The sequence below is a fragment of the Artemia franciscana genome, unplaced genomic scaffold, assembly GCF_032884065.1.
Source record: "Artemia franciscana unplaced genomic scaffold, ASM3288406v1 PGA_scaffold_23, whole genome shotgun sequence".
NCBI classification, from domain to species: Eukaryota; Metazoa; Arthropoda; class Branchiopoda; order Anostraca; family Artemiidae; genus Artemia; species Artemia franciscana.
In genome coordinates, this window is record NW_027062649.1 from 580,316 (window position 1) to 605,091 (window position 24,776).

The 24,776-nt window shown below is 34.8% G+C and overlaps 1 protein-coding gene across 1 annotated transcript in view; it reads right to left on the reverse strand.

Moving 5' to 3' along the window:
* LOC136041512 (diacylglycerol kinase theta-like) overlaps positions 1-18,010 on the reverse strand; it is a 114,006-nt gene extending 95,996 nt beyond the window's left edge. The window contains exons 1-3 of the mRNA XM_065726218.1: positions 17,720-18,010; positions 12,026-12,105; positions 1,774-1,879 (exon numbers count right to left, since the gene is read on the reverse strand). Coding sequence (XP_065582290.1) covers positions 1,774-1,879; positions 12,026-12,105; positions 17,720-17,867 — 334 coding nt within the window. The 5' untranslated portion in view covers positions 17,868-18,010. The remainder of the gene's footprint in view (positions 1-1,773; positions 1,880-12,025; positions 12,106-17,719) is intronic.
* Positions 18,011-24,776: the final 6,766 nt, after the last annotated feature.

Below are 24,776 nucleotides of genomic sequence, written 5' to 3' on the forward strand. Positions count from 1 at the left end.
GTCTAGAGCCATAGTCAGGGCATAGAGCTGTTACTTTTTTTTATCAAGAGCTTCCTTTAATCGACAGACTTTAGCACGATAGTCGTTTAGGAGCCTTGATTGTCCTTGGCTCATTCAATTGACGGTGGTTGATGGAAATTTTAAATGACTTAAGTGACTGACGAGGTTGTTTAACCATTTTTTGTACATTTTAATCAAGCATCGCGTCAGTCATTCACCGGTATCACCGGAGGGACATCCTTTCCCAAGAACTCAGAAAGTCAAAATTTAAACGCGAGTTTATCTGTTTATTGATAGAGCTAAACCGTTGTTACCCTCAATTGTGGAAGATGAAAAGCGGTATTTGACAGGATATTGCTCGTTTTAAAGACATTGAACTGTAATTGTCTGGTCTTCCAAATCCGTAACCGAGGCTAGATAGCTCAATTTGATGGCGAGTCTGAATTGGAAGAATCGCTTTGCGATTCTTCCAACTTTTGCGATTTCGCCTTCTTCTTCTCTCTTCTCCTTCTTCTATATTTTGTGCCGAATTAATTTCAGGACAGAATCAACATTCTTTCCGTCCATTCTAGTGAAACTCATGTAGTGATTTGGTTCAGTATAACGTAGAACTTTAAGTAAATGACTTTGAGCGAAGGGGTTTCTCATTTTATATAATTGCTTAGACTAACCACGTTTCCTATTCACTTTTTCTTACTGAAGTACAACCAAGGACAACCAGTCTCAGTACGAAAGGCCAAGTCTGTGTTAGAAGACATTCCCAACCCGAATTGAAAATTAAACTGAAAACGAGTTTTGATTAAGTTTGAAGGATGATCTAAGCGTAACTGAAGCATAATTGAAAAGCACATCAATTGATTGACAAAATCGCTTGATCAAGCCGCTTGACCGTAAAGGTCCTACTCAACTGTTACGTTTGTAACCTATTTTGTATATTTCAAAATCAAAGGTCGTGCAAATGGTAGTGCAAAGGTCGTTCATGTTTGATTTAGCACATAAGGTACTTAAAAAATGCAATTTATATTAACAACGAAATTTGAAATCCAAAAAGACTTACAATTAGTTTTTGGTTATTGCGATGAGAAACGAGATACGTCTCGACTTGACATAATAAAGCTGGATGAATAGCTCAAACAGATTTCTAATATGTTTCTAATATGTTTAGTTATTGCGGTGGGAAACGAGATACGTCTCGACTTGACATAATAAAGCTGGATGAATAGCTCAAACAGATTTCTAATATGTTTCTAATATGTTTAGTTATTGCGGTGGGAAACGAGATACGTCTCGACTTGACATAATAAAGCTGGATGAATAGCTCAAACAGATTTCTAATATGTTTCTAATATGTTTAGTTATTGCGGTGGGAAACGAGATACGTCTCGACTTGACATAATAAAGCTGGATGCATAGCTCAAACACACTTCTAATATGTTTCTAATATGTTTAGTTATATATATATATAAATATATATCAATATATATATATATATATATATATATATATATATATATATATATATATATATATATATATATATATATATATATATATATATATATATATATATATATATATATATATATATATATATATATATATATATATATATATATATATATATATATATATATATATATATATATATATATATATATAAATATATATATATATACATATGATTTTTTTTTTGAAAAAAGCTTTTTTTCATGCACGAAATTAGTAGCAAAAGAGTAAATTAAAAAAATAAATAAATAAACAAAAATAAATTACTTTCACATCTGAGAGATAGCGAGTCATCAAATCTTTTCCTACAGACATTGCAAAACCGACGCTTACTTCCATGACCTGGTTCAGACCAGCAATGGGCCACAGGATTCTGGAATAGAAGTTATAAATTAATTGTGGCAGTAAAAAAAAGAGAATTTGAAATACAAATATCCCCGGTTAATTTAGCTCTAAGTTATAAACCCAAAAAAATAATTGTTTAAAAAAAATATTGAACGGAAACAAAGCCCCTTTGCCTTTTTCGCCCGAGGTCTATGTGCCAAACATGATATGAGATTGAAAGCGTAAATAGTTGCTCCAATGCGATCGATGGAAATATACGAAAACATAGCTTCGGGAGGCAAACTCACTGAAATAACCTGAATATTATTCGTAAAACCAGCAAAAAATAAATTTTAAATCCGCATGTAATTTGAACGTCTTTTAACTCAATCACATCACCTCAACCATTGTGTGACTCGATCGTCATTCTAATCAGCCCTCGTGCAATTCAACCCTTATTTAACTCAACCCCCATGCAACACAATCGACGTTTAGCTCCACATATTTAACTCAGACTCGATGCAACAAAAATCCTCTTTAACTCAATCCCTTTTCAATTCAATCCATGTTTGATTGACACAATAGTCATTTGAATTGGCTTATGAATAAGTTTGAACGTAGTCTTAGCTTAGGTTAGCTGAATAGGATTGAGTTCCGTGGGCCCAGGTTCAATCGGGGTGGAGTTGAACTGTACGAGGTTTGAGTTGAATGAGGGTTGGGATGCTAGGGAGTTGAGTTAATCGGAGTTTGAGTTAAATGGGAGTTGTGTACTATGGAGGCTCAGTTCAATGGCTAGAACTGACAGGGTAGAGTTAGACTAGGGTTCGGTTGCATATGAATCACGAAGAGATATTATCCTACATACAAGGGGGTTTCCACCACACTTCTCAACCCACCCCTTTAATGCAAGAGCTCGACTCTTTCCCCCATGGATAAAAAGCGACTGCAATAGCGCAACAGCAATGTAATTTTTTCGCAATGCCTCAAGAATAGAAGGGCTTATTCATTTGCACTTGCTTTAAACCCTAACATTTTCAGCGCGAAAGTTTTGAAAAGCAATTGATAAATAATTACTTGCAATCACAAACTGACAATATTTTTTAACTCTAGAGCTTTCAGTTAGGCACTAGTTTAACGCTTAAACTATGGCGCAAAGAGCGGAGGGTTGATTGGCGCAGCATCCCCGTCATAAATTAATTAATTCTTGTTCGTTTTAATTTTTACTCTATAATTTTCTTTAACAAACTTTATCTTAAACTTAATTTGCAGATGGAGTAAGGTCGACAATCAAATTTTACGTGACCTTATTTTCCTCAATATAATCTTGTTTCTTAGCATTTCTCTCAATCGCTTAACTAGTTGCTGAATCGAATCCTGTCTCCAAACGAGATACTTGGATCGATGAGACTCGAGTTTCCATGACAACTACTTTAGAGACAGTTGATATATTGACAAAATTGATGGCTCTTTAATATTGAATTTCAGCCTAAATAGAAAAACAAAATTGCAATACAAAACTAACAAAAACGACGTTTAAATGAATTGTGGGGTGGGGAGTGTCTTTCCTCCTTTTCTATCTCAAACCCTTTTTTAGAATATGTGAATTTTTTATTAACAGTTTCAGATTTTATCATTATTCCATGATTTACTTTTTAAACTACCCCTCTCCTATTCTCGAAAGCTCAATGAAGCCATTTTGGGACTTTATTTAGTTGGAGCCTATAATTAATTAAACTGTTCTGCGACAAATAAAGGGTGCTGAATCTGGTCCGAATATCTCATTTTCAGAAACAGCCGATCTCGCTATTTTTGATCAGTGCACTAGCGCACAGCGAAGGTTAGAAACTGCACCAAACGTCCCAGTATGAGAACCAACAGTTCCATGAAACCCAGATTTTTGGGGTAAATAAACATAATTTTTTTTACTCTTCTCTTCAAGTTCTTACAGCTTTTAAGGGGATTCCAAGAATTAGATAGAATTAAATTTTGGTTTTTCACAGATATTATAATATTGACTATAAGTTTAGTAATTTCTCTGTTATACAGGGACAAGAATAAAGAGAAATATAAACATGTCAAACAGTTCATGGTAACGAACTGTAAGTAAGGAGCGACCCAGCTCAATAGCAAACGAAACTCTAAAAAATTATATTTTGATACCAACAGATATATCAAAAGAAAAATTCGCCTGATTATTCCAAAAATGGAAAAACACCCCCTAAAATGATGAAAATGACACCATTAGATTCATCTTATTAAAGAACCCTACTGTAGAGGTTTCAAGCACCTATCTGCAAAAATGTAGAATTTTTTTCAGAAGAAAGATCACGGATGCGTGTTTATTTGTTGTTGTTTTTTTTTCAGGGGTGATCGTATCGACCTAGTGGTCCCAGAATATCTGGAGAGGACTCATTTGAACCGAAATAAAAAGTTTTAATTTCCTTTTTTAAGTGACCGAAAAGATTGGAGGGCAAATAGGCCCCCCTCCCATACCTTCTCAAAATCGGCTGATGAAAATTTTGAGATAGCCATTTTGTTCAGCATAGTTGAAGGCCGAATAACTATGCCTTTGGAGACAACACGACCCCCAGGGGAAAGTATTGGTTATAACATTTGCCCATTGTTTACGTATGTTATTTGTTATTAGGAAGTATGCATACACTTTTAGGGTGGGGGGAAGACTTTTCTGCTGAGAGAATTTTCGACGGGGAGAATGTTCATGGGAAGGGAAGCTTCCAGGGATGAGACTTATAGGGGAAATTTTACACTGGGGAATTTCACAGAATTCCTATACGAAACTTTGGTGACTCAATTTTACGCGTGGAGATGCTAGGGGTAATTATCCATGGTAAATTTTCACCCGGATTGAACTGTCTGGAGGATATACCCATGTAGAGAAGGGATTTTGCCATGTGGTTAGAGCCAGATTTCCTGGTATTATTTAAAAACGATCAGAAATTAAATTAAAAAAAAACAAGGTTTTTTTCAACTGAAAGTAAGGAGCAACATTAAAACTCAAAACGAACAGAAATTATTACTTGTATGAAGGGGTTGCCTCCTCAACACCTCACTCTTTACGCTAAAGTTCGAATTGTGTCCTAATTCTTTACGAACGACTCGTGAAACACAAGGCTCACTTAATTAGAACAATAAGAAGTTTTTAATTGCTGAAAACTTTAGCTTAAAGAGCGAGGTGTCGAAAAAGCTTACTTTTTTTTATTGAATAATTAACTGTAATTCACTGTGTAATGTACATGTAATGTAAACCTCCTTTCTTGAGTTTTCTCTTTCATTATCTTATAGTTTTCAATAGGAGCCTAGTTTACGATAGAAAGAAACCATGATTTTACACAGGTATACACATTTTGACTATAAGGTGAACCCCCCCCCCCTTCACTGACGAATCAAAAACAGACCAATGGCCAAGATCTAGGACAAAACAATGCACCGAATGGGAATCGAACGCTTGTCGACCGAGGCTAACCTATCATTTTGTTATTGAACCAGTTATAGTTAGCCTACATGTAAAATATTTTATTTGTATATGGAAGAAGCAATTGGACTTGTCCTAGATTCTGCCATCTTCACCATTTTCCTTCTGTCGGAGAAACAGTTGGGGGTCAAACGACAGTAAAAAATGTGGATAATTTCTCGATTAACAGAAATTGAGATAGCTTAAAAAAAAGACATATTAACAGAATGAAAACTTTGCTAATTAAATATCAATTTTTGTACGTTTTCAGGCTTGACAAAAATGATTCATTAAAACACACTAAGGGTATGCAGGTTATCAAAAGGGCATATCGGCAACATCACAGCAATGTCTTATTTCATAAAGTTGAAACTTCTTGGCCTTGATGGGAGGGAGGAAATTCAACTGACCAAAAGGCAATACGTGCACATTACTACTGCTACTAACACTAGTGCTACTACTGTTAGTACTACTTCTAACTCTACTGCTAGTACTACAACTAGTATCCCAATTGCAACTACTACTTTTGCTCCTACTACAACTAAGACAAAGAATGTGAAGGTGAAAATTCCAGGAACTATTGAGAGGGAAGTTGAAAAGAGTCAAAACAAGCTGTTGTCAAATGAGTGTACCAGCAATATCTTAGGAACGGCTTGAAGCATAAAGTTGTAACTTACAGAGGGCTTGTTTTGGGGGATTTTGAACTAACCAAAAGGTAACCAAAGCAAAGAGTGATGTATGTACGATGTATTAATTTTTATGAGCGAGGTATTAGCAACATCTCAGCAACGGCTTAGGGTATTAAGCTGAAATTCCCAGGGCCACCAATAATACTATAACTTTTGTTGCTATTTCTACTACTGTTACTGCTAGTGTTAAAATAAAATCAAAATAGCTAAAGTGCACCTAAGTTGTTAAGGTGCCCAAGCGGGATACCTTAGAAGTAGAGTAGGGTATAAAGTAGAAACTTTCACGGACAGTTTATGCAACTTCAAAACTAAATCAAAAGGCACTATGTATATGCTGGTTGTCAATAAGACATTTTATTAATATCTCAAGAGTAAATTGAGAGTATTAAGTTGAAACTCTCAGGGCTAATACTATTACTACTTCTGCTCATAAAATTTAAGTAAATCAAGAAAGTGCAAGTCCATTCAGTTTGTCAAAATATCATAGATGAATTTTTGAGGAAGGGTATTAAGTTTTATTTTCAGGGAAAAATGAAGAGGTATAAATCGAAATCAAAGGAAACTACGTGTGTCTAGATTTTCAAAAGGGCGTATATTATTAGAAATTGTTAAAAAATTTTGTCCAACGCATAAATGGTAAGCCAAAATATGGATTCGAATAAAAAAAAAACGCAAGAATTAAATTATCCTTGTCTTTATCAATGAAAAACAATATTTCAATCAAAATGAACAGAAATTATTTTAAAAAGGCCTTTTCCACGAAAGAAGTTTTTCAAAGGAAAGCTAAGTAAATTAAACAAAAAATGAGCAGAAAAAAAGTCAATTAATTTTCCAAGCGTAAAACAAACCACCGAGTCAAGGTCAAAACGAGCAGAAACTATGATGAGTAGGGTTGAAGCCGCCCCCCAGGCCCTCAAAAGACCAGAGCATAACTTGCACTTAATTGAAAAAAAAAACACTTTTAATGTTATCTTTTTAAACTTTGATATATCCGAAACTATTAATCTTTTCAGGAATGAATGGCAGTATACATATATATTAAAGTGTCAATACACATTCATTTGTTTGTTTCAGTCATTTTGGTTATAATGATGTTATTTTTTTACATTATGAGAAAACAAAAAATTCAGCTCGAAACAAGGATTGTTTTCAGTAAAGTAAATGGCATCTTTGAGAAGTTGCAAATAAAAGTTCAATTATCAGTAAAATAATAAAAGCAATTTAAGATATGCAGTTAAAATAATTTACAAAAATTTTTGCTTTCATTATTTTTTGCTTCTTAGACTGTAATATTCACGATGAGGTGATCATTGGAAATGAATAAGCTTATTTAAGAGGCTATTTTTTCAAAAAAAAACGTTCCATACAAGATTCAAACTTCTGTTACCAAAACCACAAGGCAGAACCGTAAACACTAGACTAAAGCGTCTTATAAGTAAGTCTTCTTGATATAATTTGATGTTTCGAATCATGGGTTTATTGCATTCTAGAAATATAAGAGAATAAGGTAACTTAGACTTCAAAGTTTTATCACCATCCGACGTGGCCTTTTAATGCTCTTTTCCAGCATAAATCCACAAAAAGCACGCTGAAATGATCAATAGATTTCAATTCAGCCTTTGAACATCTCTCTATAGTGTTGCCTGCGTGTTAGCGCAATTGGTGGTGGCAATTGGGGGGGAAGTGCCCGTCAGTAACCTAGATCTTAGAATTTTATCACCATCCGATGCGACCTTTTAAATGTTCTTTTCTGCTATAAATCTACAAAAAAAAATGCTGAAATGACCAAAGCTTTGAATTTACCCTTGAACATCTCTCTACTTGTTGCCTGCACGTTAGTTCAATTGTTGGCGATTGAGGGGAGATAACCACCCCCCCCCCCACCCGAGTTTTTGCCCTAAATTATATTTTGAAAAATATCGTTCACCCTTCTAGTTTCTCTTAAATTTTAAAAAAAGGAATATTACAGCCAAAAATAGTGTTATGATCGGCAGAAAGCTTATGATTCTTTGAGTATCCAGGAAAACTTATGGAACTCGCGAGCATTATTCTCTTTCATAAGGAAATTTATGAAACAAAGGATAGGATAATTCATTGCAAAATGCGATACACAACATGGTTTCTTATATTTTCCAGATAAATTGCCTACTTTTGCTTCTTTTTTGAAGTTTGTTCCGCCTCTGAAATCAATTCCTCTGTATGTGCCTGCTTTGTAGTTAAAATATGCCTTTTTTAAAAATGAAATATTTTAAGCAGTACTGATTTACGTTAGACTAATTAAAACTTTTTATAGAATTTCGATAAGAATTCAACCACACCAGTTTCTTTATTTTAAAAAATAAAAATATAAACGTCTATAAGATTCTGATATTCGGTGGGAGTACAGGTCCAGTGGCGTCAATTGGGTAAGTGGGGAGAAGGAGAGCCTCTGTCCGCCATATAATCCCCCTCACAGATAGTGAAAATACTTTTTTTGGGGGGGGGGTATTTTCATTGAAAAATATATCTGCTGTATTTACACGAGAAAAATCGAAAAAACTCGAATCCCGTTCCCTCTCTGGATTCTGAAAAATACAGTCCATGCTAAATTTTTCTAACCTATCACATGATTAGTGACCTTGTTCAACCCCTGGTCTATAACAGGTCAGAAATAAAAAGAAATTATAACATGTAATCAAAATCATTTACAGGATATCCTTTTACAAAAAGGGAGTTTTTATGTTAATCCTAAACACTTAAAATATCACAAGGGAATTTAAATAGAAAGTGAATGAAGCACGAGCAAGAGTAGCTTCAGCATTTTAATGGGGGAGGGGGGGGCTTAATATTCAGATAGTCGAAGGACATGGGCTATATAATAGGTTTTTTTCCTTTTTTGGGGAGAAAGGAAGGGAAATTGTCCTTCCCCAGAAATGAAACCCTTGGAACGAGTGAAACCACATGTTCTAGCTCAGAAAATAGCCTTACAGACCAAAACAAAGCAGTAATTTCGATTCAAACATTTTAATATATGGCCTATAAACACAACTCAATATGCAAATAAGTCACACTAAAGCAAAAAGCGCTTGAAAAAGCTACCAGTTGGGTACCATACATGCCAATTTATCCTACCCATTCACGTGGGGAAAAAAAGAGATGGCAACAGTAGAAATAAAAAGGAAGAAAACAATAGCAAAAAAGTTAAACCTACTAACAATAAAATCAACAATAAATATATATATATATATATATATATATCTATATATATAAAAATAAGTTGTCTGTCTGTGGATGTGTGGATGGATGTGTGGATGGATGTGTCAGGTGACGTCACCTGAAAAAACTGGATCAGGTGACGTCAAAACTGAAAAAACTAAAAAAAGGCAAAAACTACAAAAAAAACTAAAAACTAATAAAAAAAATAAAAAAGCTAAAAAACTAAAAAAACTATAAAGGTAAAAACCAATAAAAAACTAAAAAAAAACTGAAAAAACTAAAAAAAGGCAAAAACTACAAAAAAAAACTAAAAACTAATAAAAAAAGTAAAAAAGCTAAAAAACTAAAAAAACTAAAAAAACTAAAAAAACTAAAAAAAGGTAAAAAACTAAAAAAAGGTAAAAAACTAAAAAAAATAAAAAATAAAAAAAAACTAAAAAAAAGGAAAAAACTGAAAAATAAGCTAAAATAAAGGTAAAAACCAATAAAAAACTAAAAAAAAAAGGAAAAAACTAATAAATGACGACACTCAAAGAGAAAGCGACCAGGACAAAAGGTATGTTCGATTAGCAATCAACAAAGCACCGGGACACAGGGAGTATAAATGACGACCAGGACATAAGTAAAAAAAAAAAAACTATCTATATATATAAAAATAAGTTGTCTGTGGATCTGTGGATCGTGGATCAGGTGACGTCACCTGAAAAAACTGGATCAGGTGACGTCAAAACTGAAAAAACTAAAAAAAGGCAAAAACTACAAAAAAAACTAAAAACTAATAAAAAAAATAAAAAAGCTAAAAAACTAAAAAAACTAAAAAAAGGCAAAAACTACAAAAAAAACTAAAAACTAATAAAAAAGCTAAAAAACTAAAAAAACTAAAAAAAAGGCAAAAACTACAAAAAAACTAAAAACTAATAAAAAAAATAAAAAGCTAAAAAACTAAAAAAACTAAAAAAACTAAAAAAAGGTAAAAAACTAAAAAAACTAAAAAAGGTAAAAACTAAAAGAACTAAAAAAGAAAAAAATAAATGACGACACTCAAAGAGAAAGCGACCAGGACAAAAGGAATGTTCGATTAGCAATCAACAAAGCACCGGGACACAGGGAGTATAAATGACGACCAGGACACAAGTAAAAAAAAAAATTAACAAAACTAAAAAGAAGGTAAAAACTACAAAAAAACTAAAAAGAAAAAAAAACTAAAAACTAATAAAAAAACTAAAAAATCTAAAAATCTAAATAAACTAAAAAAGAAAAAAAAAGGAAAAAAATAAAGGAGAAAAACAAAACTAAAAAACGAATGTATATACAGACTGGTACACCGGGATACAAATGACGACCGGGACACAGGGAATATAAATGACGACCGGGACACAGGGACACAACTACAACGGGGACACCGGGGGAAACAGGGGGATATAAATGACGACCGGGACAAAAAAACTAAAAAGAAAAAAAAACTAAAAACTAATAAAAAAACTAAAAAATCTAAAAATCTAAATAAGCTAAAAAAGAAAAAAAAAGGAAAAAAATAAAGGAGAAAAAATAAACTAAAAAACGAATGTATATACAGACCGGGACACCGGGATACAAATGACGACCGGGACACAGGGAATATAAATGACGACCGGGACACAGGGACACAACTACAACGGGGACACCGGGGGAAACAGGGGGATGTAAATGACGACCGGGACACCGGGACAGGGAATGGTCGATTAGCAATCACCATCAACAAAGCTCAAGGGCAATCATTAGAATCATGAGGTATAGATCTGAATACAGATTGTTTTCCCATGGACCATTATATGTTGCATGTTCAAGAGTCGGTAAACCTGACAATCTATTTATATGCAAAGACAATGGGACAGCAAAGAATGTTGTATATTCGCAAGTTTTACGTAGTTAAAACGATATATATATATCTATCTATATTCACAGGTGGGACATAGGGACACAACTACAATGGCGCGTAACTATTATGGCGCGTAACGACTTACGCGCGCGGGGGGGCTTGGGGGGGGCGCGAAGCGCCCCCACCAACTAGGTGTTGGGGTGGCGCGAAGCGCCACCCCAACAGCTAGTATATATATATATATATATATATATATATATACATATATATATATATATATATATATATTGTAAGAATTAGCATGTTGTAAGCATCATTGGATGAAGCCAAACAGTAAATGCTTTGGAATAGGAGCATTTTTGGTGTTTTATTAACACCAAAAAAGCTACATTTACCAGCATGAACAGGCAATAGGAATATTACGTGTCCAGTACGGTGTTACAACCCTGAAGAAACAGTCCTGTTGCAAATTGATCGATATAATTTGTCACTCAAGTCCCACCTCTAGGCCAAGGTTTTACAGCAGTAGTCAGCATTTGTTTCTGGTTGTTATGTTTTTGTTTCGCTTGTGTTAGAAGAATCAGTATCTTGTGTGCGTTTTTTTTTCTTTTTTCGTTTTTCGCGCTCCATCTGTTTTTTTTTTTTTTTTCGCTGATGGGCATTACTTGCATTCTTTCATTCAAAAAGTCTGTTTTACATACTAGTGTGCCTACCTTTTCTCAGCAAATCAACTATTACTTCACTTGCAGGAGGGGGGGACAATTCATTTACCATTAAAAATGCATACTTTATTATAATTACTTTATTATGGGCTGTAATAAGCCCATGCAGTGGGCATAATTTCTAATAAAATTAAAATGTAACTATGTATACCATGTAACTATGTATAAAATGTATACCATGTTATTTTAGCATTACATTGGATAACTTTGTCGTTTTTTTTTTCATATATTCATTTTAAGAAAATAGTAAAAAACCTACCTCCACAAGAGCAGACGAAATACTTGTGCAAGGTGAGACTACTGAACGTAAACATCTTTCATGGATAATGAAGTTACAAACTGAAAAACAGAGTCATTAGCAAAACAAATACATTTGCAACAATATTTATTGACATGCGACAGCATACTAATCTTAAAATCAGTACCCTAATGATGCGTCCAAACACCACTTATTTAACTTATCTGCTTAACGCTAGCTTCCCTGGATGTAATCTAAAAAAAACTAAAAAAAAAACTCCACCGTGAACATAGCTTATTACATAAATCCCTAAAGGTCTATCCCTCCTTAAATTGATCATTTTGATGGACTTTGTCTTAAGGAGTACAGGAAAGGCAATGGGAGACCACAGAATCAAATGGGGAAAAAAAACTTTCCTGGACTTAGATCGATCATGCTGATCATCTAAGTATCCTAGATGTAAGTGTGGGCAAAATGAATGAGCTTTTAGAGGTTTTGCGAGTTCAGGGTGCTAGAATAGGTTTGCAAATTAATGTTAACAAGACTAAGTCACTAAGGCTAGGAATAAGTGAAGATGAAAAGGTGACGTTGGGTACAGAAAAGATTGAACAGGTGGGCAGCTTCACTTACCTTGGTAGCATTATTAGTAAAGAAGGTGGGAGCAGTCAAGTTGTGAAAAGTAGAATAGCCAAGGCTCGGGGTCTTTTTTCATAATTAAAAAGTTTGGAAGAACAGGAAGATAAGTCTGCAAACCAATAAGTCTGAGAACAAAAAACTAATGCCTATTGGCTACAGTGACCATGTTGCAATGTTGACCATCTTGGTTAAGTAACCATAACAGTGGGGCTAAAGGAACATAGGTCTGTTAAAACTAACAAATCTGCTGGCTCTGATTGTATTCATCCTTATTTCCTGCATGAATGTTGAGCAGTCTTCTCCTAATTGTTTTCCTTGATATTCAGCTTATCATTGAATCTTTCCAGAATACCCTGGACTGGAAAACTGCCAATACTTAAGAAACAGAGGACCTTGCCAACAATCAGTGACCTAAAACTGTGACAGTAAGGGTTGTTAATATTCTTGAAATGATAGTCAATTCTGCCATTATTGAGAATCTTGAAGCAAATAATTTCTTGCACAACTTGAAGTATGGTTTTTGCTCTGGAAGTTCTGTTGATACCAAACTTCTGTAATTGTATGACTATGTCATGTAGCCATAGTTACTTGGTAGAGAGGTGTCTGCAGACATGATCCTAATTGTCCTTTATAAAGCTTGTGAAAACTTTGTCACAAGTGACTTACAATAAAGCTACAAACAGTCAGGCTCTAGAACCTTTATTTTCTTTACCTGTGATCCCAGTATGTTAAGCTATTTAATGGCTCTGCTAACCATATTCTTTCCTCTTCAAACAAGCTTTGACTGGAGTTCTTCTGGGATGTGTATTTTGTCCAGCACTATTAATGTCTTTATCAATGATGCTGTTTCCACTATCAGTAATGAACTAATAGTCTATGCTGACAAATCAAAATTTCTCAAACCAGACTACTCATGTGAGGATCACATCCTTTTTATAGAAAAAATCAATCAACTTGGTCAATGAGCTGAGGCTTGGTTTCTTGAATAAAATGTTGTCAAATGCTATGTCAATAATTTTGGCAAAGAAAAAAGCCTTGCTGTACTTAATTTCTTTCTGGTTATCAAGTCTCTTCTATATATGATGAGTGAAATCATGACATCATTACTTACAATGAATTAAAATTCAGCACCCGTGTCAGCTGCTAGTGCTAGTTCAACTCAGGGGTTGATCAAGAGCTCCCTTTCCACTTGCTCTATAAAAGTCATTAGTCTTCTGTATACAAAACTGGTCTGGCAGAAGCTTGATGTTGGAATATTTCCAAACTTGCTGTATTTTAAGACAGATGTTAAGGTTCTAGAAGACATGACACTATGGTATCTGGCATGCAGGATCCTCTTACCCTGCAATACTAGCTAAACTAAAACTCCCAATGCTTGCATGTAGGACAACAATGGGTAAAGTCATTCTAACCAAAAATCTAATGAAAGACAAAATTCTCCCAGAATTCTTTCCTGTTGTTGGCCATAATTTAAGAACCAGAGTGACTAAAACTTGCAAAGCAGACAACCCAGAGTAGAGTTAGCACTCAATTCTTTTCCTCAAGAATTATCAAAGTTTGTAACAAACTCTCTGAAGATACAGTTACTGCTGACTCTGTTGATGCTTCAAAATAAAAGCTGAATGCTGAGCAATCCTAAAAATCCAAAGGCATTATGTTTTACTGGTTCTATGCCTGTTTGAGCTGGCTGAGATTTGGATTTTTTTATTGTATTTAGGTTTTTCTTTTTAGAAAGAACGCTTCAAAAATTGTTTAAATAGACTGAACTACATCAGCAACTTTTACTTAAGCTTAAATGTTGAGAGAAGAGTTTTCTAAGGATGTAGTCAGCCAATGTTAACTAACTTATTCCTGATTAGCCAAGATTATCAGCCAATTACAACTATCTAGGCATAGATCATATCCAAGATTAGGTACCTGCTACCTATGTTTTAGAAAGATGTGTTTTAGTCAACATGTTTGTTTGATACATCTTCTGAAGATATCCAGAGAAGAGCCACTAAGGTGGTAAGTGAACTGCATGAGCTCCCTTACCCTACAAGGCTATGCAAGCTGAAACTCTTAACTCTGGTTAATAGAAGAAGACGGGGTGATGCCATTCTGGTTCATAAGCTTATTAATTCAAAGCCCCTTCCTGATCTTCTTTCCTCTGGCGTCTCAGGACTCTTGTACAAGGGGACATAACTTGCAGTTATCCAGGCATTTCTCCTCAAAGTGGCAATGTGCCCATTTTCTTACCAACTGTGTTGCCAACCTCTGGAACAAATTACTGACAGATACCATTGCTGCCCAAACCACAAACAGCTTTAAGAACCATCTTTACAATGAATGGTCAACAAAAGAATGGAAGTATAACTGGGAAGCACTTGAATCAGCAACATCAAACCACTAGTCAAGTGTATGTATTCAACTATGTGTCATGTATTATCAACTCTGCAGTTTCTACAAGAAAAATCCTTAGACTGCTCCAAGCTGGAATTCAAGGTAATACTTGGCAATACTTGGGTACCAGGAATTTTACCCAAGTTTAGAACTATACTAGGCCTATATATTATTTTTCTATACATTTTCTGTTCTAAACTGTAAATTTTCCAAAAAACATTTTTATATGGCAATATTTGGCCTCATGAACTTATATTTACCTAAATTAACTAGTATGTTTGGCAAAATTCTAGTTTAGTGGCTTCTTGCCATCTTGGAATGTAGTTAAATTACCTTAATTTGCTCTATGGAGCAAAAAATAGTACAATACTGGATCAGTTTTTGATATGGCAACCATTTTTACACTTTACTCAAACAAAACAGTGGCCTGCCAGTGTGTTTACAGGTCAGTGACACAACTTCTAACTAGGAAAGGACAGGACAGATGCAAATCAAGCCCACTTGGTAATGGTGACCATGGATAGGTATAATCTGGAGATGATTGGTTTAAAATTATCACCACTGCCCAACATCAATTTTGGACAGAGCATGTAAAATCACTGGGTATGACAGGCAGCACTGGCATCCTAGTTTAACTCCTTTGTGCATACAAATATATCACTATTTATTAGACATGAGTGATGGGCACTTCCTATCTTATATTTAAGGTTTGGTTCATCATTCTACAATGAGTCTTTTTTTAAACTTTGGCTGATGCAGAGGACATGGTCCCCTCATTCAAATTGTTCTAGTCATTGATAACCCTTTGGCTAAAAAATCTTTGCCAATTCTGTAGTAACATATTTGTATATTAGTAGCATGCTGCAGATCCAATGCTGGAATGTCAAAAATAGCAGCTTTAGGGTAGATAGCCCTTCATTATATGGTTTCTCACCAAGTTCAAAGATCCATTTGGTGGCCCTTTTTTGTACACCTTCAATGAGATTTATATAAATTTTGTAAAATGGACCTGTAAGATGAATTCTAAATATTGAGGCTTGTCTCACAATTGCCTTGTATGACTTCAGAAAGTTTAAAAATGACTGGATTGTAATGGTTCTGTCCAATGCTTAAATTTTCTATAGATAGTTAGTGTAGAATGTGCATGGAGCTTTACAGATTATCTACAGTAACTCCCAGTTCTTTACCACTGGTGCAAATCTGGAATGGAATAGGGAATGATGTCTGGTAGGCTTTCATAGTATATTGGTAGTGTGGATCATTGTGGCCAAAATTAAGGGGACACATTTGTATACCTTATATTAAAAAGCAAAGCCACTTGTTGGCCCATGCCTGTATGCAATCAAGGTTTGATTATATGGATGAATTGTTAGACACGCCAAACAGTTTTAAGCTATCAGTTTAGAGGGTAGCTGGTGACCCTAAGAGGGCACCAGCCTTTGATTATATTCAACAATCTTTGTGTTATGAAATTCAAACCTTCCAAAACAGACCTCCTAGTCGAATAAGGTAAAAGGAAAGTATTTTAAGCCTTATACCTTAGCTCAATCCCAATTATAAGGTTTTAGAGATCAATTTTTAAAATTCAGGGGAAAACCATGTATACTGCTTAAAATCCAACTGAAATAATAGGTATTGCATTTTCAAAAACTAAAGCCAATGAAAGAGGGATTGGAAACATGAAATTAAGGAGCAGTTATTTTTTTTTTTTTTTTTTTTTGTCATAATTCAAGTAAGTATAGACCTGTCATGTAGGCTACTAAATCTTCTAAGTCCTAGAAACAGCAAAAGGGTAGATATAAGAGCTTGGAAATACTTCCCTATGGTATATTTTTAGCCCTGGGTTAATTACTGAGCTTAGTCACCTAACACACATACTTACCAAGATAGCAAGAAGCAAACCTAGAATTTTACTTACTGATTTTGATAAGATTCTAGACCAGCAACTTTTCTCTATCTTGAAAAGGAATTAAGTTAGGAAAATGAGACTTCCAGGGATGGACCTGGACCTACAGACTGAAGTGTGTTCCAGAAAGGCAATTTGAAGCACCTAATCTACTCCTTCTCCCTCTAGAAGGCACTGACTTTTGGTGACCTTTGTAAATCTTTGCATTATAGAAGTGAAACCTTCCAAAATATGTCTTCTGCTTAAATTAAGTAGCCTACAAGAAAATTGTTGCCAGCTTCACAACTTTGCTCAATCCCAGTTTGTGGGGTTTCAAAGATTTGCAAATAGCCTACATTTCCTAATTAATAAAAAATACATTGATAAGGCTTAAAATTTTAGGCTATTCGAACAACAGGAATTGTATTTACAACACTAAAACTAAAGAAAAAGAACCTAAAAATTAAGATCTAATTTTGTTTTGTCAAAATTTAGATAGGTATAGAATACTCAATTAGGCAAATTTCTAAGACAAAAAAATTTGAACAGGGTAAACATAGTAGGCTAGCTTGGCAATAACTTCACACAGTATGTTTTTGGCCCTGGATTCATTAATAAAAGTTTTACTTTCTAGCCTACCCCCTTTGCAGAATAGTGAAAAGGAACTTGTCTACAATTTTATCCTGTTTTTAAAATAGCATGGAGCTAGGCATAGGGAAAAGTCTGACATAGCCTATAGTGCTGTATGTAGAACAGGTTATTAGCCTACCAAACCTACTTAGTACAACTTTATGGGAAAAAGTGTAGAATACCTTCACAAGTAAATCCCTGCCCAATCAGTCCCCAGAGTAATTCAGCACAATGATGGCAACAGCTAGGTTTATGGAATGTTTTCTTTACAAAATAATGACCATGGTTATTTGCAATTGCACATCCTGAATCATCTGAGATGGAAGCCATTTTCAAGAGCTTTCATACAAATCCATTATTACACCAGTGGTGAAATATCCTTATCAAATTTATCACTTTTTCATTTCATTTTAATTTTAATATGCTATAGCTCTTGACTTCACCCAGGTTTGTTGGTGTTTAAACTCAGCGCCTGCGCTAACTTGAAAAGCGTTTTGTACAAAGTTCAATTGATCCAATTCAAACTGTACCGTACTTAAACGTTTCTTCGTCCCTAGATTTTAAAGCCGATCACCATCATGGCGTCATGGCTGTGTTGCCCCTCGACTGGTACCGAAAAATGGTACTGGTCATGTGAAAAAGCGGTGTTTTAGCGGTATCCTATCGAAATACAGTATATTTAGATGTCTGTAATGCAAATAAGTTTCAAAGCAATTAATTAAAACACTTTAAACCATTAATTTCTTGTAACCCTTTCGTGTAAATGGATAATGAAGTTTTTTTTCTTTTTAAGAGATAGATTTTACCCTAAAATTTGCGGCAAGAAAGGTCTAAAAGAACAAGGAATAGACATACCCTCCAGATGTCCCTCATAAATGAAAGGGAAAAATGGTCCTTGGTGATAAATATACAACTATTCCCTACTTTCCAACCCTCTCATCTGTTTTTTATCACTGATAGCTCGTCCAGACCACCCGTTCTCTTAAAAATTAGCAGCAGGACAATCTACTCTTTCGTGTTTTTAACCAAATTAAAATTATTTTTATCACTATTTGTATCCTTTTCTGGCACTTTCTCTAGAAAAGTGGTACAAGCTATAGTTTTTGTTCTATTTTTTATTTTCTGATCCTCTTATTTACTGGTCTTGAAAACGAAAGAAGGGACAGATATATTATTCACAACATTCTGTTTTTTAAGTTGAAAGTCTGAGCTCTGCACATTGGGTCACTTGCCCGAGACTCTAAGCGGGCGTGCATCTGCAAAAAAAATACACTAGGGTTTGAAGTACTCCCTTTACATAAGCTTTTGCTTCTTTTTTTCTTGACGCAACTTCCTCCTTTCTCAAAGCTTGACTCCATCACCAGGAGATCCCTAGTTAAGATGAATAAGGTACAGATGGAAGCCAAATGTTGAAGACGTTTGGAGATGTGATAACTATGCTTGAAAAGATTGTATATAGATCCGTGTAAACCTATTGGGTTTCTGGTGGTTTTTCGGCCATTTCTTCATATCAACGGTTACTTTTCTAAGTTCCATGGGAGATATAGCTTACAATTACCTTGACATATGATATTGTGTGAAGAATGGAATGGAAAAAGGGATACGGCTAGCAAAGCAGAATGACTATGATCATCACTAATTTTTAATGACAATTTTTGTTCTATATATAATAAAAATGTTAAAGAGAATCATTCGCATTGGCAGACAAAGGTCACTTGGTATCAGACAGCGTGTTATGTTCGTCACTAAAGAGTCCCAATACAATATATGAGTGTGCGACTCTGCGAGAATACGCTCTGCAGAATTTTCTAATGAAAACCTACAGATGGGAACCCAAGCAAGGAATATGCATTGCTCCACCTGAGTGAGGATTTATAAATTTATTCCTATATGTAACTTTTTCTTTTTGCATTGTGTCAAAAATGATTGCAAACTATTTTGCATAAATCTTCTAGACTCTTTGAAATTATTTTACAACCTTGATTTGCAACGAGGGCATATGAATGGCAGCTAAATTTTCCAAATGTAACACATGGACACTTTTCTTCAAAAAGACTCCTGGCTAAGTAATTAATTACCATCATAGCGTTGGTGGTGCGAACCCCAATTCAGCTCTGTTAGGGAACGCCCTCCTTAACGTCATCGATCGCTCCAACCAACCTACTGAAAATACCATATGTTGATCCATCACTACACTCAATCAATGCAAGTAAATCTACCTGTAAATCCATTAATGATACAACAGAAACAGACAAAAATAGAGAGTTGTTTGGCTACAGACTGATTTGTCATCTTGTAAATATCAGCTAAAAAGGTTAGTTCTTAGGTTGTTAAAAATATTTTCACGGAAATAAGGTGCAAGAGCCTCTTTAGCAATATTTGTTCCTTGTGTTTACTCAAACTGGCATTGCTCAGCAAGTCCTGGCCTGTGATAATTTCAATGGACTTCAGGAAGTCGTCAGAGAGATAATAAGCTAGATCATGCTCAACCAGAAACAAGACAAGGCTTGCTTCAACAGCGGCTGCCCCTTCGTTTTGGGAATAGCCAGAAAAGGAATGAACAAGTGTCATAGTCTGAGAAAACGAAGCTACCCATATTTTTTCATTGACCCCATACAATAAAAGGTTACAGATGGGTTGACCAATGGAACCAGAAAATATCCTTGGCTACAGAAAAAAAGAGGTGGTTTATAGCCTGTTTCCCTTAGGCAGCATCTCTGCAATTTTGTATTACATCTGAATTGAGTGGATGATTTGCAATAGCAAATAAGATAAAAACTAGACAATAAATAATTTTCAAGATTTTGAAAAGGATGTTCTGCAGAAAATGAGTACTAGCCTATATTTGAATACAGCATTGAATTTTGATTCAAATAGTATTTTTTTTTTCTTAACCATGGTCAAGCATTACGAATTTTAGACAGATTTAAGAGAACTTTCTTTACTGTATATTATTCAGTCTATTAGGCTGTAAAAGTGGTAAGATAATGCCCTCAAGAAGCAAACTAGGATAGCTCGAGACTAATTGTTTCTTCCATTCGAGTATACTATCGGTCTGCTTTATAGTGTCTGTACATCTTTATCATAGTAACGATTGAAAATAATTTCGTTCAGGCACCAGGCTGATATGTATAATGTTTTTCCTTGAAATCAGTATTCTTACTCGTTTGGATTTTTGCGAGTTCCACGGCAACCTATCCTGCCGTCTTAGTTAGAAGTTGAGAGCAAACATTTGCCTCTTTTCCCATACAGAGACATTACTCAGCATAAATTATATGATAAAAGTCATTTAGCGGTATAAATGCACCGGTCAAAGTTATTTCACGGTATAATTGCGGTTTGCGGTATCACCAGAAAATTGTGCGGTACATCTATAAAAAGTTGTGGTATTATACTGCAACATGCGGTACAAGTGGCAACACAGCATCATTGTTTCAGTTGTAGCAAGATCAACCGAACCAAAGATTGACAACTTGTTTTTGGATAATTTTCAAATGTAAAAGCAGTGGAATTTGACTTTAGTTTAAAGATAATAACCATCATTTATGGTAAACCGAAATGTAAAAATTAAAGACGAGGACAAATTTATGAGATTTTCAAAATTCATCTTCAAGTTCTCCTACAAAATACATCGTTAGTTGGGCACCCAAAACAATCCGGAGCCAATTTCTCTGGAAAACATCTAGAAAATCCTCCCCCATCTTACGGTTCAACCACACTGCACATAAACATAAAGGTATCAATAAAAATCTTTTTCTTAGTCCGCTATTGATACCCCAACTTGATTAAAGAAAAGGCCATGATAGAACAAGCACCCAAATGAAAAATAAAAAGTAAGAAATAATCTCTTACCGTCTCAAGAACAGTCTTGAGTAAATCTGTTCCCTCTTTCCACATTCGCAACATGTAACCCTCCTAATGCCGTTCCTATGATTCAGTTTTTGAAACGATATGTCCTATAATGACCCAAAAAATAACTATAAATCAAAATATCAAGTATAACAACAGGCATAAAAAATATAGGTACAGGGCGCCATGAAAAAAGTGGGGTAGCATAGCAGCATTGCTACATGGCAGCTTTCATGGTCTAGTGAAATTTGCTGGCAGATTTTGCAGCTTGATGGTGGATTTGGCAGTTTTTGTAATTCTTTTGAATCCTGCTACTGGGAGCTTTGGAACTTTTTCAATACCTAGGTAAAGGTATAAGAAACTGTGAAAAGTCCTAAATCACAGTTTTTCAATCATAGGAAGTTAAAAGTGTGAAAAACACACCATTTTGTGGCCATCATTTTTCCAGTCAGCTCCGTTTTTGAATTAGTTTTGGGCACCCATCTTGAACGAATAGTAATAAAAGTTGCACGTTTTTAACTTAAAATCGCACGAAACAATTGTAAAATCTAAATACAAAAATGAAAAATTTTTATTCATTTTTACGTATCAAAAAAATCAAAAATCAAAAGGTTTATTATTTACAAGTTTCAATGATGATTTTGATATTTTAGCAGATTATCATGAGGAATCTGCTTTCGTTCATATAACAGCGGCAGCAACAGAACTTCATAATGGACTGGAATCCAAGCACCTTTAAAGCCTCAGTTTCTCAGAAGCCTTATTTCTTAAATATTTGTGTCTAATGACTCTTTGGAAAGATGCTGCCCATATTTACGTACTTTTTACAAATTTGTCTTGGTAGAACCATCGTAAAGTTCCGTAGAACACTAAAAACGACACTTTTTGGAATTATTTCTTGATCGGAAAGCCTGGGAAGTGTAACCAGGGTTCTTTTAAAAATCCCGTGTTAAAAACCTTTATTCGGATGGTTACAGTCCCCGTCTTGTATAAAATGCATGCTCTCTTTCTCAATCCCTTTGGCAAACATAAAAAACGAGTTTTGAAAAAAGACCTCTCTGAAAAAACTCTTTTGAACAATGTTCATCTAGCTTTGATTCAAAATTACAAATAACAACTATGATTTGTGTTTATTATAGAAAATGCACTAGCACTGCCTATTGCGAAGTGTCATAAGGCTTCAATGTATTATCATTATGTATTTATTTATTTTTTCCCAAAGACACGTCATATGGAAGGGGTGGTTGGATCAACTTTGGAAGGGAATAATTCTATCAGAAATCTAAATCTCTAGTGCCCTGTTTCAGAGTCGAAATGATTGAAGGGCAATTATCCCCCTCCCAAGTCCTTTCCCCCCAATTTTTCCCTAAATTTTAAGATAGTCATTTTGTTCAAAATAGTTCAAAGGTCAAATAACTATACCTCTTGGATTGACTTTACCCCCTCTCCGCATAGTTCCCGGAGCAAGGTCACTAAGTTATGCAATTTTTGCAGTGTTAACAAATTGCCTCGGGTTTTTTATTTGGAAAAGAGGCTATGTTTGATCCTGGGTCTCCGAAAAGGCTTAGGATATCATTTGAAACTGTAAGAAGGTGTTGAACGGGATGCCATATACAATTAAATGCACTATGTTCATACTGGTAGTTAAAACCTCAACCTAAGGAACGGTTGAGGTTAATAAGTTGAAACTTTCAAGGTTTTATAGGTGAAGTTTAAGAGGGATTGGAGGCTAACCAGCCCCTAACTCCTCCTTACCCTTCTTAGGTGCTCCCTCCGCTCAGCACTGATCAGAATTGCGAAATTGTTTATTTTGTTTTAACTTGTCAAAAAGTCTAACAGTTATGCCTTCAGGGATTCCCTACCCCTCACAGCCCCAGGGCAAGATTTGTAAATTATGCCGTTGGTTCATTGTTTACAAGCGGGCTTTGTGATTGGGGAAAGGAGAAAATTTTCTTTCTGGGTGTATCAAAAAAGGCAAAAGGTATTAAGGTGAAACCTGGGAAAATGTTGAGGGGTTTGTTAAACTAAATCAAAAGACGCTGTGCTCATCCATTTTTTCAAAAAAGAGGACCTGCAATATCTTAAGAACGGCTTAGGGTATTAAGTCGAAACTTTCAAGAGATGCGAACGGGGTGCTAAAAAAGAGTTGAGGGCTGCCAGATCCCTTACCATTTTCTTTTTAGCTATCCTCTTTCCAAAAACATTCGATCAAAGTTTTGAAATAGAAATCTTGTTCAGAAAGTCTGGAGGTCTAATAGCTATATCTATGGCGATGACATAACCTCCCAAAGCTTTTGAGGGGGCTACCAAACACAATCAAAACATTCTGTGTGCATGCTGGTTGTGAAAAGGGCGTATCAGCAACATCTAAGGAACAGCTGAGGGTATTAAGTTTAGACTTTCAGGGTGTGTTGAAAGGAATGTTGAAGAGTGATCAGAAAAAAAAGAGAAAAAAAGTGACATTGGCGTCCTATAAGGCCAATGAAAATACTGGATGAAATATGCCGGCTCTTTTGAAAGGATAACCACCTCTCTTCATCAGTGCTGTACGAAAAAGTCTGAGGGAAACATGTTCTTTTTGTCTGAAAAACAGTGTTAACGAAACAAACCACATACAATCGAAAACAAAACGGAATGCAAACCAAACAACATGGAGAACCATCAAAACAACAAACAGATACAATTTAAAATTAGTAGAATTAAAAAATGAAAAGTAAAAATCCTTATTCCAAAATAGATATACTCATCCAAAATCTACGATTAGTAACAAATGTTTCTATTCCCACAATATTAGATCAAAGACTGAAATGATAAAATTTATTTTATTGGCGAAATAAGTGAACCTAATTAGCTACCTTGCAAAACTACTACGTAAGATTGTGTCTAATTCTAATTAGCGTTTCTTTTACACTTGCATGTTTCTATATGAGAGGATGGGGGGGGGGCAGTATTCCCTTTATAATTGTTAAAGTGACACAGAATTAATCTTAGAATTGAATTAGCTATTAGCTTCCCGTCTCGGAATCCCAACATAAGTCACTTAAAAAAAAAAAAAAAATACTCGTATCTAACAGTTCGTGGTAACGAACTGTAGTAAGGAGCGACCCGGCTCAATAGTAACCGAAACTCTAAAAAATGGAATTTTGATACCAATAGTTATATCAAAAGAATCGAATTTTAATGCTGATTTTAAATATATAAGTTACATCAAGATCAGTTATACCTATCAAAAGTTACGAGCCTGAGAAAATTTGTTTCATTTCAGAAAATAGGAGGAAACACCCCTTAAAAGTCATACAATCTTAACGAAAATCACACCATCAGATTCAGCGTATCAGAGAATCTTATTGTAGAAGTTTCAAGCTCCTATTTACAAAAATGTGGAATTTC